Below are 21,109 nucleotides of genomic sequence, written 5' to 3'. Positions count from 1 at the left end.
ATTCAGAGAATTGATTCCATGCTCACAAAGTCAGCATTTTCTCTCAGCAGGCACCGCAACTAATGACATTAATGAGACCAGTGTCATATTTAAAAAAAAAAAACTGGCAAAACGGAGAATTTTAAAAGGAAGTTATTTCTAGTGGTCTGTTTGAACATTGTAATTAACCAAGAAAAAAACAATTTTAATTGTGGTTTTTAGTACTCTATTACCAGTGCATCAAAATGACTTTTAAAAGTCATTTGATGAGTGCTTATGTTAAAATATAAAATGAGTTTAGTATAAAATGAGTGCTTGTGTTAAAGTGGGAGAGCCATCAATCTACAGGACAAAGCCTTGTATTTAGTTGATAGTATCCAATACCTGAATGAATCTTACCAGGGTTTAGATGATGCCTTTGAATTTGTTACTTTAACAAAAGGCTTTTTTTTTTTAATATTACAGAGGCGAACAAACACTAAATTGCCTAATGAATGAAGTTTAAACGATAAATAGCTTGAAATTGCTTACTTTTGTTGGTAGTGATATGCTTTGGCAGCCCTAGCCCATCAACTTTGTTATCCTTTACAAAGAGCTTTATAATTTGTAACATGTAAAAATAACAGTTCCCAGAAAAGAGAAGAGCCATGACCAGTGTTGCTACTTACAAAGCAAGGTTATCACAAATTGCTGGTGTCCCCTTAGTAGTTTTTGTTGGAAAGCTGGACTTTCTAAGGACACTGGTTCACAGCTGTGCTCTCTTTTTTCTGTCTTCTATATCTTAAGTTTTTTTGTTCTGTTGTATTTTAAATGTGTTTGTCTCCATATCTGTGTATAAATATTCAGCAAATGGTGGGTTGATGCCTGTGTAAGAAAATGTTCTCACCCAGCTCCAAAACTTCTAAAGTTCAGTATGTCATAGGGAATTGGTGGGAGAATATGACCAATTGAATATTTTTTCCTAAATCACTTGAAAATCATCGTTATACTTTTTTCTTAATATATAGATAATTTATGCCCTGTAAATTGGAATACACCGTGGAGCCCAGGAAATGGGTTAGGGTATAATAATAATAATAACAATAATAATAATAATAAAAAGTACACCACCAACTTTATAAATGAAAGTTCTAAATACCAATAACTACATATCCCTCTCTTTAACATATTTGTGTATTTTTTCTCATGGCTCTTCTAGCAAGGAGTACTTACTATTTCCTTGTAGTTAAGTTTTTGTCTTGTTTAGTTCTTTAATTTGTAAACATTCAAAACCTCAGTCATCTTGACTCTACTAACGTCTCCCTTTTCTTCACTAATCATTAGTATATGGTGTTTGATGAATTAAATATAAAATTCTATTCTGGTTCTTTAAACTTTTATACTTTTATCTAAATAAGATAAGCACATATGTTTGAAAAGTTAAGTCATATTACTTCTAATAATAGCAGAAGGCAATTTCTGTTCTAATTCATTCCAAACCCTCCAGTCTATTATCTGAGATAACCACTTTAATCATTTTTGCTGTTTCTTTTGTAGCTAACCACATACGCTTATATTACTGCTTCTTGATTTTATAGTTTTAGATATTATCAGTTATTAATGTGCTGCTACAAAAGACGTAGCTCTCCTGTGTGGCTACGCCATCCCTCTTCACTTTCCTTTTCCCATTTTTATAACATTATTCATATCTGAGTCATCAGTGTAATGTGATTATATTTCTTATGTAATGTATTGTTATACCTCAAATAAATAATTGTTGCTTTGCTTTGTTTTCTATGTATTATAGCTAATTTATCCCCAGACTGTCCCGCTGAGCTATATATATTCTCAGTAGGTACAACCTCATTGGATAATTTATCTCATATTTTGTCTTGGCAACAAAAAGCTTCTTCTTGCCCTTCATCTATCTGTTTCATTCAAAATTGGTTGCAGTCTTGGCCTACTGGACTATCATCATGGGAATTCTCTTTGCCTTTCATCTGTGCTAGATTTCCTGTTTCCTAGATTTCCTATATTCTTTTTCAGTTTTCATCTTCATTTTGGCAAGGTATAACCTCTAGTAACTTCCAGAGAAAGGTGCGTTTTTTGAGATATCTGAAAATGTCTTTATCGTACTCAACAATTTGATAGTTTCACTGGATATCGAATTCTAGGTCGGAAATCACTTTCCCTCAGAATATGGATAAAAGCTTATATTCTGAGGGGCGCCTGGGTGGCTCGTCAGTAAGCATCCTACTCTTGATCTCAACTTAGGTCTTGATCTCAGGGCTGTGAGATCGAGCCCCACATTGGACTCCACAAAAAGAAAGGAAAGTTTATACTCTAAAACCCGATGACTTGGGTTCATATCAGCTGTGTGGCTTGGGCAAGTCACATAACCTCTCTGTGACCGTTTCCTCATCTAAAAATTGAGTGTAATAATCTTTCCTACCTCTAGAGTTGCTGAGAAAATTAACACAAGTAAAGCACTTAGAACAGTGCCTAGCCCCTCTTCCCTTTCTCTGGAAACCTTAATGCTATTCTCTTTACCCCGGTGCCCTGAAATTTCACGGCGCAATGCTTTAGTGTAGGCCTTTTTAAAAGTTATTATGCTGGGTTCTTAGAAATCTTTTTAAATCTGCAAACTCATTGTTCTTAAGTTCAGAGAAGGTTTTTTTTTTTTTAATTTTTTAGATAACTTTCTTCCCTCTAGTTTCTCTATTCTCCCTTTCTGTAGTTGTATGTTATTTAAATAATATCAGAGCTCACAGGATTTTTATGTCTAACCTTTTTCCCCTTATTTCCTTTTTTTTTGTCTTTCTGTTCTACTTTGAGATACTTCCTCAATTTGATCTTCTAACCCTTTTATTTGAATCTTCTGTTTTAACTCTCATTTTTAAAATTTTCAAGTCCCTTTCTAAATGTCTGTGTTTTAAATTATTAGTATTATATAGTTTCCTGTTCTTCATAGGTTTCATTCTTTTCTATCTCAAAATAGTATATTTTTTGAAATTTTCTCTTCCTTGTTTATATAGGAAAGGGTGTTCTCAGAAATATTTTTCTATTTTTTTTTTTTTTAGTCTCTTTCTTTTTAGAAGCTTTCCCCAAATGTCTGGTGATCCTTGGCTGCTCTTTCATTTTTAAGATGGAAGTATTAACAGTTGCCCAGAAACTCTGTATACATGGGTAACTTAGTGATCCAACAAGGACTGGACCATTTTTCAAAACCCCCATGGATATTAGTATCTGTAGGTCTTTTGTTCTTAAGCAGGTTAGCTTGACAGTGAACAATCTTTCAGTCTTCTACTTTGGGATAGGGCTGTATATATTTGGAGGGTGGAGGGGGGTGGCTTTACACAGGTCTAAGCCTGATTGCAGTGGTTCTAAGCCACCTTGAGGAAGGAAGCTGAGGGTCTTTATTTTAACATGTTTATTTAACACACAAACTTTACAATTAATCCTCCTGTTTAAGTACGATGCTTGATTTTGACCTGAGCTATGAGTATGGTATCCAAGATCTCCAAAGAGTTGTGAGGGGATAATTTTCTTGGTCAAGGATATCTAGGGTCAGGCTGCCTCAGCAAAGGTTCATCTAATCCTTTTGTCTGCTCCAGCATACACCCTTGCCTTCAAAGATGTTTCCTTTTCTTAAAATTTTTCCTGGTGTTTCCTTTTCCTCAAACTTTCTTGGGAACACTTTGGTAGGCATATCAGCTTGCTTCTTACTGGCTTGCCTTGTTGCAGGCTTGGTGTGTCAGTTCAGGTCAAAAAGCAAATACCAGAAAGGATTAGATGTGCAAGAAATTTATTGGGAAACTACCTCTGAGTGAAAATGAAAGGGGAAGGAGCCAGAGGAGGCTGGGAGAGCCATCACAGGTTACACAGTTCTGACTTTTTTGGAGGAGAAAGGGTAAGAAAAATCTTAGACTAAGGTGCAGTTCCAAGAAAATTTTGGTGAGGCCTACTGGGAGTCCTCAAGCCAGTGTTGACCATCAGAGTCCTGTATCTCCCAGAAATGAGCCTGCTGCTTTTAGTCACTGGCTGAGAGTAGCCTGTGAAAAGCATGGTGTTGGTGGGATCACAGTGATGGATTCCTGGTGCAATACTTGGGATTGTCAGTTATTTGCAATCCCCATGGTCAGAGATTGGGAGTCTCATCTTAATGGCTCCCACATTTGGATTTCATCTTTCTCTGATCTGCTAACTTTGCCCATTAATTTCTACCATCCAAGATTTTGTTTCCCCATCTAGTGTGCTGCTACCTCTTCTCATTCTCTTTGTCTTTGTGGGTCTGTGCCTTTTTAATGCCTTACTGAAGTATTAATTGGGCTTCAAGAGGTAGCAGAGACACGCATGCATTTAGACCACTGTGTTTAAGTGGAATTATTGATTTACTTATTCACCCATTTGAATTATGATTCCCTAAATCATTTACATTATATATTTATTGCATGAATCTCTGGTTACCCTCTCCTACAATATAGTCCTGTCTGATCACATAATGATCACCATTCAGAACTTTCTGAGAGCAGCAGGAGCTAAGGATGAAGACCTAAGCAGGGGCCAATTCACTGTGGATCTCATTCTTCATTATGCAGAAGAACTGTGGGAGAGACGGTGAGGGTGGTGGTTATTAAAAGCACTGATTGATCTTTGGGCCCCTTCCTCAGTCCAATCTAGTAGGTCTAGGGTGTGGGCTGGGAGTCTGTTTTTAAGAATAAGTACTGTAGTGATTCTGAAAAGCTCCAAATGGACCAATAATCCACATCTAAGGGGAATAGGGTTTGAGTGTGGGAAAACATAGTGATATATGATTGACTTTTCATTTTAGAAAGTGCCCTTTGACCATAGATATGAGGATGAGATTTGAGGTCTTTTGCTGTAATCTAAACAAGATAAATGATGGCCTCAGCTAACTCCCAGGTGGCAATTGGGATGGACCAAAAAAAAAAAAAAAAGATTCATGAAGTCTTAAAGAATAGAATCAGATAACCTGATTAGTATTTGAATATCTTCTGTGTGGGGGGTTTGTCTGTCTCCTCCTCCCCACCACCACCACCCATTTATTTATATCAGTGTATTTTTTTCAGCTCTTTTTTCTCTCTTTTATCCTTATGGTACTCCTATTATGCATATGTCAGTGTGTTAATTGGTGTCCCACATTTCTCTGAGGTTCTGTTCATGCTTTCTTCTTTTTTCCTCTGTGTTCTTTGGATTGCATAATCTCTGTCAACTGATCTTCAAGTTTGGTGATCCTTCTGCTGGTTCAATTGTATCTTTGAGCCTTTCTAATGAATTTTTCATCTTGGTTATTGTACTTTTAACCCCAGAATATACAGTTTGCTCTTTTCTATAATTTCTCTTACTGATGGTCTCTATTTGAGATGTTGTCATACCTTCCTTTAATTCTTTAAGCATTGAATTTTCTTTAGTTCTATGAATATATTTATAATAGGTGCTTGAAAGTCTGCTAAGTCCAACATTTTGGCCCCCTCAAAGGCAGGTTCTGTTTTCTATACCTTTTTAAACCTGTGTAAGTGTCACACTTTCCTGTTTTTTGAATGTCTCCTAACTTTTTGTCCTAGCAACTCTGGATATTGACCCCTCTCCCACACTTCAGGCCTTGTTCTTGTTTGCTTATTGGTTTAGTGATTTGCTGGGCTAGTTCACGGTAACCTCTAATGTCTCTCTCCAGACTGGGGCATGACCACAACCTTACTGACAGTCAAGAATGACTGTGGCTCTACCTGATCTCTCTCTGACTGTCTCTTTCCCTGATTTTCCATTAAGATAATCTACCTGTATTGGTATCACCCAGTATTAATTGCTAGCTGATAACTATTTTTTTTTTAATGATTTTTTATTATATTATGTTAGTCACCATACAGTACATCCCCGGTTTCCGATGTAAGGCTCGATGATTCATTAGTTGTGTATAACACCCAGTGCACCATGCAATACGTGCCCTCCTTACTACCCATCACCGGTCTATCCCATTCCCCCACCCCCCTCCCCTCTGAAGTCCTCAGTTTGTTTCTATTTTTGACAATGCCCTGTGGTGAAATTGCTCCATAGTCCGATGCAGTTCAAGTCTAGCCCCTCGTCAGGGGAAGGGTTTGTAGTCTATTAAGCTTGCTATATTCTCCTCTAAGTAGAATCTCTGTACTGTGGAGCAGGAGCTGGGGGAATGGGGAATTCACTCCTCACTAGTTGCTCCGCCCAGATCCTCCCTATAAAGCAGGTTTTTGTGTGTTGGAGGGGGGAAGGGATGAACTGGTGCCCCTCCTGGCTGCTACTAGCATTCAGTATGGATTTTTCATACCCCAGGTCAGGGAGGATGACATCTGCCAGTGTTCACCAGGTGCTAAATGTACCTGGACAAGGTCTTGCACTGAGGAAGTTGAGGGAGATAGGAGCTACCGCTGAGCTGCCAAGCCCAACTCTGTAGCTCTCCTGCAGCACAGAGCAGTGGGACTACACTTGTAACCAGCTGCCCCACCTGGATAATCTGTACTTAGCTGGAGGTGGGCGTTGGGGAATGGGTGCTGTCCGTCTGGCTTCTACCACCCACTCAACATATGCCTTCCACAGCATGGTCCTGTACAAAATGGGATCTCCCAGTGTTTACCAGCTGCAAAATCCATCCCAAATAGCTCTTCAACTTCAAGGAGCTGATCTGCCACTCAGCTGCTGGGCCCCTTAGAGCAGTTCCAACACAAGGCAGAGGGCTGTGAGGGCTCAGGTGCAGTCTTTATCCTGATTGTCACAGCTTCCCATTGTTCTTAGTTTCTGTGGATTTTATTGAGTGTTTCTCAATTTATTGTAAGCCCTTTGATCAATCTGCAGAGACGTTGGTTGTTAAATTTGACCAGCTAAATAGCTCCCTCTCTAGGGGAAGGTTTCCCTGAGCTTACACAGCCACTCCAGCAGCCCTGCCCAATCATTATATTTGTAATGGTGCTGCACATAATGGCGAAGTAGTTTTTCAAAACTATAATCCGATGACTTGAATTGAAAGGACAAAACTTGTTTTGAAAAGTATTATGATCTTATTACTGAAATTTGCTCTGATTGCATTTTACTTTAATCAAGACCTTCTATTTCAGTTTTGAGAAATAGCTTACCCATCAAGTTTATCTTCGGAATTGAGTAGTTGTAGACCTAAGAAGCAGTGGAGTGGAGTGTGAAGAGCATAGGTACTGGGGCCAGACTGACTGGGTTCAAATCCTTGCTCTACAGTTGAGTTCTGGTGGTGAGTTTCTCAACTGCTCTTGCTTCAGCTGCTTCATATGTAAAATGGGTATCATCTGCCTCTTCTAGTTGTTGTGAAGTTGAGTGAATTGACAGATTTCAAATCAAGCCTGACTCAAAGTACTCATCAGATGTTTTTGTTGGACATGTCATGGGCAAATAATCATCTCATCTTCATATTATCAAGACTAATAATATTTCTGTCTATAGCCAGAGATCTTGGTGATATTATTTGTCTAAATAGCTTTAATATGACCTTTAGTGTCCTCTAGTTCCTCTTTTTCCCACTAGAGGAAAAAATTAGATCTTGTCTTCCACTCAACTTCTTTTGGAGTTGTGATCATGTAACCTAATGAAGTTCTAGTACATACACCATGCAGTGACATAGAAATGTTAGGCATATATTACATTTGTGTAAAGCTAGTGCATTTAATAGAGTACCTTGAAGTTTTCCGTTTTAAGTCATGGTAATACAATATGCGGAATAACATTAGCACCCAGTTATCTACACGTAGATGTCATTTGGGGGGGGTTCTTATGAGTAAAATGTGAGGATAGAGAGGAGCACATGGCGTTGGTTCTCTTACTGTCCTTCCCATTTCTAAGTCTCTGATTCCATGATACATATACTTTGATGTGAGACAGAAGATGTGATAGACATTGGTCAAGTGCAGTTCTGTGTGCTTGGTGCTGCCTTCCAGCAGGTTGGCAGGAATGAAAATCACCAGCAATAGTACAGTTGGGCAAATGATGAGATACTGAGGTCTGTCTGGGGGTGGGGAAGAATGTTGTTAGATCACAGCAGGGTGCCTATGTCAGCTGGGGAGATTGTCAAGGAGAACATTGAGGCAAAGTGTGAGTGAAATTTTGTTAAGTGAGTCGGGGGTTACAAGCAGAGAAGGAAGCACATGGAGTGTCAAACGGAGGAAGCAGCATTTTCAGGAGCATAGAGAGCATGGGTGAAGAGGGGAGGGTTGCAGACACTGCAGGTAGTTCAGGATGGGGGTGTCGGGAAGGATGATGGATGAAGATGGAAAGGAATGTAATATGTATGACATGCAAAAAAAAAAAAAAGAAAGAAAAAAGCAAACTTAACCTACTTGACTAAGAAGCAAGAGAACTTGGTTCCATTTTCAATTGTGTTGCTAAATAGCTCTGTGGACCCAGTTAAGTTGTTGGTCTTAAAATCATTTTTGGAAGGCTTCCAAAGCCAAACTGAAGGATCGTTATGTCTTGGTGTATGGAGTGCAGAGCAATAAAGGTTTGGGGAGTGATGTGATAATACCTGTTTTAGAGTAAAACTATGATGACTATTTAATGAGTGGAATGAAAAGAAGGAACTAGAGGCAAAGAAACCCATTAAAAGACCCAGACAAGAATCCATGAGGGCTGAAACTAGGGTAAGTGCAGGAAGGGGCAGACCGTTTTGACAGGAGTTGCAGAAATAGAGTGAACAGGTTTTGGCAGCTGCGTGTCGGCAGTGGATGAGAGGTTAGTAGCTGACGTGAGGACGAGTCCAAGGGCTGTCTGGAGTGATGATGAGGCTGGTAGTCAGTGGGCCACGTGCATGTGGCTGTGTGGATTCAGTTGTTGTTTTTTTTTAACCAGTGTTATCATTAGATAATTTGGATACCTGCATTTTACTTCTCTTCCCAAAAAATCCTATGGCCAAGTTCAGATTCAGTACTGTATAAGCTATATTACACGATTTTCCCAAAATTGTAGATGAAAAACTGCCAAGTAAAAGTAAGTTTGGAGCTACATAGCAGTGTGGTTTAGTAATTGCACGTGCACACTGCCAACTTCTTATCCTCAGCTTGGTTTGACTGACCTTCAGTCAAGGTAGGAAAGAATTATTTCCACCAAAGATGGTCAGAGGGAAAGGACACAGAACTTATTGTGCACATGCTCGGTGTCACACACCCCATACTCTATTAACCATCCAGGGCTAACTTCAACTCAGTATGAGAGCTATTCTCTTACTCTTTCGATTTTGTCATTGAGGAAACTGATGTTCAGGGTTCTGCAGCTATTAAGTGATGGAGACAAGATTTAAAGATGGAACTTTTGGGGGTGCCTGAGTGGCTCATCAGTTAATCAAGACCAACTCTTGATTTAGCTTAGGTCATGATCTCAGGGTCGTGAGATCGAGCCCCGCAGGGGACTCTGCAATGGATATGAAGCCTGCTTAAGATTCTCTCTCTCCAGGGTGCGCCTGGATGGCTCAGTCAGTTAAGCATCTGCCTTCAGGTTCAGGTCATGATCCCAGGGTCCTGGGATCGAGTCCCACATCAGGCTCCCTGCTCAGCAGGGAGTGTCTGCTTCTTCCTCTCCGTCTGCCTCTTCCCCCCAACTTGTGCTTTCTCTCGCTCACCTTCAAATAAATAAAATATTAAAAAAAAAAGATTCTCTTTCCCTTTGCCCCTCCCCCTGCTCATGTGTGCATGCACACACACACACACACACACACACACACACACTCTTTTAAAAAAAAAAAAAAGTTAGGCCTTTTGACTACAGGTCTGTTGCTGTATTATATCATAACTGCCTCGCTGTAGAAGAGTGTTAGCATTTGGAAAGATAGGTGCCAGATCTGTGGAAATAGGGTGACCAACCATTTCAGTTTGCCTGGAATTGAGGGCAGGTTCTCAGGATACAGAACCTTCAGTGCCACAATTGGAAAGTCCCGGGCAAACCAGGATGAGTTGGTACCCTTCTGGAAAAGTCACTTACGTGAAATAAACCTTTATGTAGAATGACCGAAATAAGATCTTGATTGTTTTTGTTTGCCATAATATTGAGACCTGAATTAGGTCTCTTGTTACTACTAAGTGCCAAAATGGATTCTTAAGTGAAGAGGAAGGTTTAAGGCCCTGCCTGACTTCCTTATACTTGTTCTTACTGGCTCTGAACATCCTACCTTGCCAGGGTTGCACTCAACCGTGTGTGAATCAGATGCTAGAAGCCTCTGCCTCCCTCTGAATTTCTAAGGGAACTTAACGTTTTACCCAGTCCAAGTTTGATGAAATGACAAAAGAGATGTTAAGAAAAAAGCCAAAGAAGGCAGGTTGATTACAAATGTACATTCTTTAAAGAGTAAGGAAGTACATATCCTGGCATCAGCCTACAGCAAATGGGGAAAACACTTAGCATAAATATATAAAATACATTTATTTTGCGTGTGTAAACATACTCTGATTAATAAAGAAGTTATATTGTTTTGATATCAAGATGGGAAATAGGAAATTGGACCACATGGAATCCAAGGGAACTTTCTGTAAATTTTCAAAAAACATTAAAAAAAATACACTTTATGGTGGTTTCATGCATTTCACAGAGTAAAGTGCTAGGTTTGAAACAGAGACTACAATGGTATGGGGGATATTGCTTATGTTTTTTTAATCTAGTAATGGTTATCCTCAAATCGTGCCGGTTATTATCCCACTATGTCCAGTCTTGCCCATTGTGAGGAGCCACTAGCTTCTGTGGCTTTCCACTTTCACCAGTGCTCATGTGGCCTCCAGAAGCTGGGTGACATGATTACCTGTCATGATCTTGATCCTCGGACATCACTATCTAGGTCAATGTCTTAGGCTTTTGTGCTTCCCTTAACTCTTACTGCAAAACTGTTTGGAGCAGACTGTCACATTAACAGATTTATAAAATGGTCTCTGATCCCAAAGTAGTTAAAAATTTCTAATCTAGGTAGCTGCCACATTTTCAGCTACTTAAGTATGCTACCTCCTGGTTTTGTAGAAAAGATTAAATGAAGACAGATTGTTCTAAGGGTAAAGCAGTGTATTGATTTACTTAAAATTTTACTTTAAAAAGGAGAAATATGGCCTTTTCAGAACTCCGTTTCCCTTAGTTCAAAATTTCACTGTGTACAAAAGTATCCTCTCCCTGCTGCCACTTTCCACCACTGTCAGCAATTCCACTTTGAAACACAAATGTCCACTATTCTTTGAAGCTTGATTAGTTTTTTAAAAAATTAAGACTATAGGGGGGCGCCTGGGTGGCACAGCGGTTGAGCGTCTGCCTTCGGCTCAGGGCGTGATCCCGGCGTTATGGGATCGAGCCCCACATCAGGCTCCTCCACTGTGAGCCTGCTTCTTCCTCTCCCACTCTCCCTGCTGTGTTCCCTCTCTCGCTGGCTGTCTCTGTCTCTGTTAAATAAATAAATAAAATCTTAAAAAAAAAAATTAAGACTATAGGGCAAGTTACTTAAATTACATATACCTATTAGTCATTTGAAGCTATTCATAAAAATCTGGATTTTGGCAGTGGACCCAACAAAATAAAATAAACAAATAACTTGGTGGTTGAGGCCACGGGTCCACAGAGCTCTCCATAATCCCTGATGGCAAGTTGTTATTTATCAAAACAGTTAGCTAATTGTTTTTATTGATCCTTTTCAGAGTGAGTACATACAGCAGTACTTATTTTTTACTATAAATTTGGTGTTTTACTATTTTTATGAGATGTGTTGATAAAAGGATTCTGCTGGATGGGGAAACCCGTATTTAAAAAAACAAAACTGATAACAAATTCATGATGCCACAGAGAATCTTGGCCTCAGTAATTCTTTTATTTATGTATTAGCACAGACTGCAAATTGGTTTCTGGGGAAACGTTTGGTCTTGCTGGCATGTTTCCTGGGCTGGTCCTATCCTGGAGGAAGGAGCGGTAGGGGGGATTCGGTAGTAAGGAAGCCTATCCTGCACATATGCTTGTTGAACTCCTAGCTATCAGTAAGTAAATAAAAATAGAAGGTAATGATAGGTAATATACGTAGGAGTATAAAATACAGATATGTGGATGACATTTTGGAACTTTCTTTGTAAACTTTATTGAATAAAAATTTATGTACCATAAAATGAACCCATTTAAGTGTTCGGTCCTTTTAACAAATATATACACTCTGTCATTCCGCAAAGTTCCTTCATGCTCCTAATGGGTATGGTTTTTTAGGCTCTAATGTTTAAAAGTAAATGAGGTATAAACTGGTATTTCCCTAATTTTCTTTTCTAAAATTAGGGGTACCATTTTGAAATAGGTGCCTGGTTTTTATAATAGTAAAATGCCCCATCTTTCCACCTTTTTGCGAAGCTTTTTGGCTTACATTTCCCAAAAGGAAAAGCAACAGAGAAATTGTACCTTCTATAAATGTTTAAAATATTGTATTTCTGTCTTTGTCATGTACGAAATGTCTTAAGAATGGTCATTTATTTACTTGAGGAAAGCTCTAATACTGGAACTTTATTCGGTTTGGATTTCAGTAACCTCTGCCTTTTCCTTTTATCCATGTAATTAACATCTTACTAGTTGAGTGCAAAACAGATTTTCACCAAATTTATGGTTGAGTAACTCCTTGAATAGAAGATTCAGTTGTATCTTCTAAGAGACAAATAATTTGGTTTCTGTTTAACCTAATGTTGGCTGTTAACCACAAATGGGTTTTTAAGCAAACGCTCTTCTTTCAGGATTTTAACATCTCAGAAGATAAATATTAGTAAAGATCATTGAATTGGTCACCTATAATCTTTATTAATATCTAATTAGTAAGTTCAGTGATTTATAGTACTTCAGTATTGATTAGGAATGACCTGGAGTTTTTAAAATGTAAGTCCCTAGAAAATAAATGGCACTTTAGATAATTATTTAATTATTCACCAAACTCATCCTAATGAAGAGTGAGAGGGAAGACAAGTAGTTCTCAGAATAATTGGCGTTATTCTACTTTACAGCTGTTAGTTGTTTTTAAATACAGTGTTAAATTCAGTTTAAAGTCAGTATTCAACTGGGCAGGCTGCTTTAATGTATTTATCGGAACTGAAAATTCTCTGGGAAATATATTACGAAAACCCCATTGATTTGTAAATGCTTAATGCAGTTAACATTGATTTTTAATACTTTTGCCTATTTAAGGAAAAACTTTATATCAATCAACATTCTCAATTAACAGTATGCTGCTTCCTTTCTTTATTCACCTGACAGATGAGATTTTTTGAGCATAGGTTCAAAAAAATGTGGGCAAGAATTCAAAGACATTAGAAGCTGCTTGGATTTCTCTTTGTAAAAAAAGGTAGAAAAATGTATAGGGTGGTAGTAAAATGTGTAAAAGATTGAAGAAATAATGAGTTTGCAGTTAACCCAGATTGGTGTGTGGCTTGTCTGGGCCTCTGGTCATCCACTGGTTGAGAAGGTCAACTTCCCTGATTTATAGGAAGATAGCCTCATTAAAGCCAACCTGAACTGTATTATTGCCAAAGACAGCTGGGATCTTTAGTCTTCAAGTTGGTTATTATATTAAGGTGGAACCCAGCAACAGAATTTGACTTTGTTTCTATAATCCTTCCAAGATTCTGCTCGGATTCCCCTTTTGAAATATCATATGGTCATTAATTTTAGTACACCAAGGGAAAAATATTGAGTCAATAATGACTTTCATTTACCTATTTTGTTATTAATATTGATTCGACTGAACACATTAATTCTTGTCCTAATTATTTCTATGACTAGATTAGAATATTCTTTATGTGTGTTTGGAGCCCAGGGTCAGCTCTTAGTAAATTTTGCTAACTATCAAGTTTCTAACACAACCCAGAAATTGGAAATAATTGACAATATTTATGCATTTGTCAGGAAAAGAGCAGTGTCTAATCTAATCATCATTGGTGACCGTGCAAGCTGACATAAACTGGTTCCGTAGCAGTCTTGAAAGCTTGTCACCCAAGTTAGTGTTACCGCATTAGCACTGTTGTGTGATTAGATCTCAAGGGCACATGTGAAAACTGTACAGCCCCAGGAGCCACTGTGGTGTGATAAAAAGAGCCCCAGACTTCATTATTAGTCCTGCTTCCTTTACTTACTATTTGTGTGATTTCAACAACTTCTTCATCTCACTGAACCCAGGGCCTCAGCTTCCTCCTCGGTAAAATGGAAATAGGTATATTTATCTCACCGGGTTATTATAGTTATTAAACAAGGATTTATAGAGGGGCGCTTAAACTCTCAAATGTTGCATTAAATAGTGTAAGGTCATTCAATAAGTTCGGAAGTGTACAAAGGACAGGAAAGTATGGTAGCTATTGACCACTGCTTTTGTGTTTGGTAGATTAAACAAAATAATTTAAAACTACCAAATGAAGGACTTAGATTAACAATAGTGAAGAAATTCCAGATTTTAGTTATTAAGTGATGAATTTGGATTATTAAAAGTAGAGTTTCCTTCTATGGAAATCTTTTTTTTAAAAAACACATCTCCGAGTTTAGAATCTTTTTTGAATGACTGGATGACTTTACAAATATCTGTGTAGGAAATGCAGGAGAACTCACTACTGAGAGAGGATAAGAATTAAAGGCAATTTGGCCAGAGCTACACCGTTCCAGCTTGGTAGCCCCTAGCCATGTTGTGGCTATGAGCCTTTGAAATATGACTGGTCCAAATTTCGGTATGCCATAAATGTAAAACACGACCAGATCTCAAAGACTTAGTATAGAAAAGAAACATATTTAACAATTTTTAATATGATTATTTGTTGAAATATTACTTTGGATATATTAGATTGCATAAAATATGTTATTAAAATAAATTTCACCTATTTTTACTTTTTAATGTGGCTACTGAAAAATTTTAAATGATGTATGTGGCTCACGTTATACTTCTGTTGGACAGTGCTGATCTAAATAGCTCTGTGCAAGCTACCTCTTAAATTTAGATCCTTTTAAGTTCGGATATTGAGGTCAAGATTGCTACTCTAATACTAAAAATGTCAGAAATTGTTTCTTCAATCCTATTTGTAAATACCCAAATTAGTTTTGACCCATGGTCACATTAACTTGTTGCAGAATTGTGGTACTCTGAAAGTGGCATCCAAGACGGTGTGAAGGGTTCTCCTATCACAAGAACAACTAGTAGCAGAATGAATAACAAATACTTTCCAGGAAACTTCTTTTTATTTATTTTTTTAAGATGTTATTTTTAAGTAATCTCTACACCTAATGTGCAGCTCGAACTCACGACCCCAAGATCGAGAGTCAGTCACATGCTTCGCCAACCGAGCCAGCCAGACACCCCAGGAAACTTCTTTTTAAAAGAGACCACCTGAAACGGTTTCCTTAACTCTCCCTTGCTTGAGGAACAGACTGGAGAGGTCAACAGCGCCTGCAGGGCATAGCTGCTTTACTGTTGGACATTCAAAGTTCTTAGGAAACTGGTAGTGGTGGTGGTAGTACTCACATACAGCAGACTGATTTAATTTAAGTCTGTTTCTCCAGTTACGGTCAGAAAACTATTACTTTCTGTACTACTAGTGCCCCTTTTAAAGGGAAATAAGTGGATTATTATAGTTACATAGTTAAATATCAGGGCACTAAGCATAGAAATTATTTTTTAAATCTTTTAAATTTCAAACATTACAAATTGAAATTGAACAAATTGAAAAAATACAAATTAAAAAAATACAAGGAAGAGTGGAGAGAATTACCAGTTATTAGGGACAAAGTAGCTCTTTCAAACAGCCGTGGTAACTCCGTCAGGGCACTCACAGGAATGTTCTGTGCTAGTATCTCACAGCAGTTAATCACAACTTCAAATCATTATCACCTATTTTTTTTAAAGATTTTATTTACTTATTTGACAGAGATAGAGACAGCCAGCGATAGAGGGAACACAAGCAGGGGGAGTGGGAGAGGAAGAAGCAGGCTCCCAGCGGAGGAGCCTGACATGGGGCTCGATCCCAGAACGCCGGGATCACGCCCTGAGCCGAAGGCAGACGCTTAACGACTGCGCCACCCAGGCGCCCCCATTATCGCCTATTTTGAATTCCTTGCTACTCTGCCTCTTGAGTTGATTTGTAGGAAAATGCTATTTATAGTTTGCTGTATCAGCAAGAAATTAATAGCACTTAATAAATATATCTTTAATTCACATTCACATCTAAAAACAAGCATTCTGAATTTAGTACTCCTGGAATCCATAGTTTGAATGCTTATATAATGCATTTGTGTTTTTCAAACCATGATTTTCCATTTGGGCTATTTAATATAATACCCATTTAATCGATATTTGAATTATGGAAAATGGTGCCATAATTATCCTAAATGTAAACCATCTTTTGCATCATTGCCCTTATAATTTCAAATATCTTTTTGTGTTGTTAGTTTTGTGCTGTTCAGTGCTCTGCTTTTTAGTCCCTGAGATGCCAGATCCAGTGATGTTTAAATTGCTTTAGTCTTTGATGGGAGGGGCCGCAGCAATTCTGCCTTCCTTTGGAGGGTGGGTAGATGATGCGAGACTAGGCCAGGAGCATGTTCAGCTGTATACCAAGCAGAAATGCGCAGGTCAGATGGGAGACTCTTTAGAGCAGCCGTTTTTACTTGCAGTCCCTTGGTACAACAGATGTGGCACATGGCAAAGTGAGTGTGGAAGTTGCAACACACTGTAGTTACGTGAAAGGGGCAAAATTAAAAATAAACGTTAAAACGGGTAATAAAACGCCTGAGCTTTTCATAAAATCTGGAAGCAGAACATTCTTGAAGGAGGAGAGGAAAAAAAAGCTGTGCCGGTATGTGATTTATGTCTCCTGTCTTCAGCTGGCTTTCCAGCACACTTGTCAAAAGCCCTCCTCACAGTTATGACTTCTCCGCACAAAACCCACACCTGATTCACACCTCTCCTCTCCAGCAGGACCTTGCCAAGCACTTTTGGAGATGGGGACCATCTTTCATGTGCCTCTGACCTCTTCCTTTCCTGCGAACACTGAGCCACCCTGCCCCTCAACCCCACAGTGCTGCGTTCTGCACACTCCTTCCACACCCATTTTTTCTTTCTTTTTTTTTTTTTTTTAAGATTTATTTATTTATTTTAAAGGCAGGGTGTGAGCAAGTGAGGGGAGGGGCAGAGGGAGAAAGAAAATCTCAAGCAGACTCCCCGCTGAGCACAGAGCTTGATGCAGGGCTCCATCTCATGACCCTGAGATCATGACCTGCGCCCAGAGAGCCACCCAGGTCCCCCCCCCCCCCAGCCATTCTTTCCTGGGAATCTTACCGCTGCCCCCTGAAGGCGATTGAGTAGTCTGTGCAGGTCCTGCATCACCTCTGACCTGCCCCATTTCATCTGCAGCAAGGAAGGCGTTTGTAGAGGGTCACAGTCGGCCGGCAAGTGGCAGACCCGGCAGCAAGTTTCCGGCTCTAGATCCCATGGGTGTTTCGTCACTGCCACTTACACCGTGTTCCCTTTAAAACAGCAGCGAGAACAGAAAAATCAAACCTTCTTTGACTTTGCCATTCATCTCCTACAGCCAGATTCTTCTAATTTGATCATGTCTAAACCTGGCATGGCATCGTGGAAGGACTGCTGACTTTGGACTTGAATAGGCTAGGGCTCAGACCTACCCATTGCGGTAGCTGTGTGATTTTGAACACATTTCTAAGCCTCAGCTTCCTCACCTGTAAAGTATCTACCTCTTAGGGTTGTTGGCACAGCAAGGGTAATGACTCTATTAAGTACTTAGCCCAGTGAGAAACATGATAAATTTTAATCTGTTATTACATAATTGTCTCCTGCGTACCGACTTCAAACCTGACCTCTCCACAGAACTTGATCTTGCCCAGAATGCTAATGGTCTTTTCTGGCTGACTCTTACAGCCTTTTCTTAGCCTTCTTCAACTATTCATGCCTTAATTCCCTCTATTCCCTTGACTTTCTTAATATTATATTATTGATTCTTCCTTTTCCGGTGGCTTCTCTTTTGTCTAATTTACTGACTTCTTTTCCTCATTCTACCCTTACGTAAGTCTTCTGTGGTTCAATCTGCTGTGATTGCTCTTATTGACAAGGTTAAGTTGAATTAATAAATCAGAGAGGAAATAACATTATCTCCTTTGCCTAGTGCAGTACATCCTCAGCCTTGTACGTCCTCAGCCTTGGTTCTTCTTTACCTGTGTGCCTTCTACTTCCAAATGTAAAAATGTCACATTGGATTTTATTCACCTGCAAATAGGTAAAACTCCAGCACTGTTAACACAGGAAGGCTTTAGTTCTCTTGTTCCATGTGGACATGGCAAGTGGTATCTATGCCCAAAATGTGTTTGTACAATGATGACAATGATACGAACGGTTTTATTTTCCAAATAGTTTTCTGTAACTTACACAATAGTCTTACCTTCGTTGTCTGAATTTGTTCTTCAAGAAAACACCATGAGTAGTGTCCTGAATTATCAAATACGTTTTATAGATGATGTAAAATAAATTTCTGACTTTGATACTGGGTGGGAGCAGTGCCTTTACTGTTTAAATCATACTATTTTATGCCCTTTTTTCCATATAAGTTCCCTGGTGTGTGTCTGTAAATGCTAGACTTTAGGCTAAAGAATAGACAACATATTCTTATCCAATTTAGGGAAAACTAAGAAAAAGAGGTACAATTCAAAACAGCAAATTAAGTTATTTATTACCAGATCGAGAGAGTTATAAATTTTGAGACTTGCTTATAAGGGTTTGGGGAAAGTATTCGTGCTATTTACATTTCTTATTAATAAGAGCTAGGGTGCCTGGCTGGCTTAGTTGGTAGAGCATGCAACTCTTGATCTCAGGGCCATGAGTTCAATCCCCACACTGGGCATAGAGCTTAATTACTTAAATAAATAAAAATAAGAGCTGACTCTGTAATATAGATAGGTAGGTAGATTGATTTAGACTGGCAAAAATATGAAAAAGTTATATCGTCAAAGATTTTAAAGGGTAAAAAACTAAGTTTAGCTTAAATGGGGGATTTCATCTCTTTAGTTAGAGAAGTCTTCATGTTACCATAGATCACATCCATTCATTCATCATTCACCCTGATTGTCTTTTGTTCTTACCTAACAAAGTATGTCCTATGTTTGTTTTTCAGATCTAAAGCGGGAAGCCAGTATCTGTCATATGCTGAAACATCCTCACATTGTAGAGTTATTGGAGACATATAGCTCAGATGGAATGCTTTACATGGTTTTTGAATTGTGAGTGTACATTTTACTTTCTTAAGGGTTAAAGTTTTAAGCAATGCTGGCTTGGGATAATGCTAACACTTACAAAATTTAACAGTAGTTGTTAGCTCATCTGTTTAAAAAACGTAACAAGAATAAAAAGATTGTCTCATTTTAAGGTTCACAATGGCTAAGGAAGCAAAAGTGGGCATATTTAGTTACCTTCATGTTTAGTATACTTCAGAGAAGAGGCTGTAGAGAGAGAGTTCAGATGAATAGCAGGCCCCAAAATATAAAATTCTGACCATAGGAGTCTTATTGAAGAGGAGTGGGATGGCAGTAGAGGTCTCCATGTAGCAAGCCTCTCTGGCAACTAAAAACAAGTAATAACAGACTTCCTATTTTGATATAATTACCACATTGGCATATTAAGGCAATTCTGTAGATAACAGTGTATTTAATTTTAATAACCCACTTGACATGTGTGTCATGGAATTTTCGTCTGTAAGATGGAGAAATGTGAGCTAAAGATAGTATAACTGGGTAGTTTTTAGCTAATTGGATAATTGTGTCCAAAGAGACTGTATAAAGCTTTATGGGATGGCATCCTATTCTTTCCAAAATTTTAATCCGTGACTTTGAGTAGGGTCTCTCACAAGGTGGTAATCGAGGCATTGGCCAGGACTGGAGTCATTTTAAGACTCCACTGGGGATGGATTTGCTTCCAAGCTCACTCACATGGTCGTTGGCAGCAGCCTATTGGACTGAGAGCCTTAGTTCCTCATGAGCCATTGGCCTAGGCTTCCCTGGGCTCCTTGTCACTGGGCCTCTCCATATGGAAGTCAGTCTTGTAACCTAATCTCCGAAATCACACACCATCACTTCTGCCATATTCTCCTAGTTAGAAGTAAGTCCCCAGATTCAGCCCACACATCTGGGAAAAGGATTACACAAGGGCGTGAATACCAGGAGATACTGGTGATGCTTGGGAGCCATGTCAGAAGCTGCCCTGCCCACCCCACCCTGACATGGAGGGCTAGCTAATACATTGGATATCTAGATCAAAATTTTAAAATGTTTTACAAGTTTGTAGCAAAGGAGCTGAAACCAAAAAAAGATGAAATTTAAGACCAGTTAATATAAACTCACTCATTCAGTTATATAAGTGCAAGATCACTGTAAGCTTAGTTGTAACTGCTTATGGGAAAAAGATGTAAATGTTTTGAAAGGTAGTTGTTGCAACAGCTTTAAAAAAGCTCTGAATGGAGCCTTTGGCTACATTAATTAAAAGTATATAGTATTTAGAACCAAGCCCACACTCCCACTGTATTGTATACTACCCGTTCTCCCTAGAGCGTTCATAGTAAGCAGGACACTGGCACAATTCCCGAAGGGGATAACCAGAGTGGCAAAGAGCCTACAAATTTTGCCCTAGAGTCACAGTCTTCAAAATTTTTGTTAACATACCTGCTAAAAGAATTTTGAAAACCGTGTACCTCCTCACATACTTTTGAGTTGATACATAAGAACTTCTCTTGTGAGGTTATCACGTTTAGTGTTTTGTGTATTCTTTTAAATATATTTTCTTCAAAACCGTAGATCAGCATCTTAATCTCGTTCAATTTATGGCAAATGTCTGCTGTGTGACCTAAATGGCAGAGCTAGCCATCATTGTCAAGCCACTCAGCCAAATCAGACTCATTCTCTGTCAAAGAAAAATCTGCCTTCATTTTTCAAATAAAATTAAGGTGTTAATAGACATCCCTGTGACAATCATCTTACTATTGATTTTTAATTCTAAAATAGATAAGGCTTTGCCATGCATATATTGTCTGGATGAAATAAGGTGGCTTTCCTCTTTCTTTCTAAAGCTCTGTTTTGCTCTCAAGGGTCCCTCCCTCAGGAGCTTCTCATTCCCTAGTTGTCTCTG

The 21,109-nt window shown here is 38.7% G+C and overlaps 1 protein-coding gene across 8 annotated transcripts in view; it reads left to right on the top strand.

The window, feature by feature from the left end:
* CASK (calcium/calmodulin dependent serine protein kinase) overlaps positions 1-21,109 on the top strand; it is a 344,451-nt gene that overhangs the window by 104,979 nt on the left and 218,363 nt on the right. For all 8 annotated transcript variants that reach the window (XM_026513322.4, XM_044389369.3, XM_026513329.4 and 5 more), the window contains exon 3: positions 19,107-19,212. In XM_026513322.4, coding sequence (XP_026369107.1) covers positions 19,107-19,212 — 106 coding nt within the window. The remainder of the gene's footprint in view (positions 1-19,106; positions 19,213-21,109) is intronic.

Source organism: Ursus arctos, chromosome X, assembly GCF_023065955.2.
Source record: "Ursus arctos isolate Adak ecotype North America chromosome X, UrsArc2.0, whole genome shotgun sequence".
NCBI lineage: Eukaryota > Metazoa > Chordata > Mammalia > Carnivora > Ursidae > Ursus > Ursus arctos.
The sequence above is the reverse complement of the archived record's forward strand: the minus strand, read 5'-3'. Positions and strand labels throughout refer to the sequence as shown.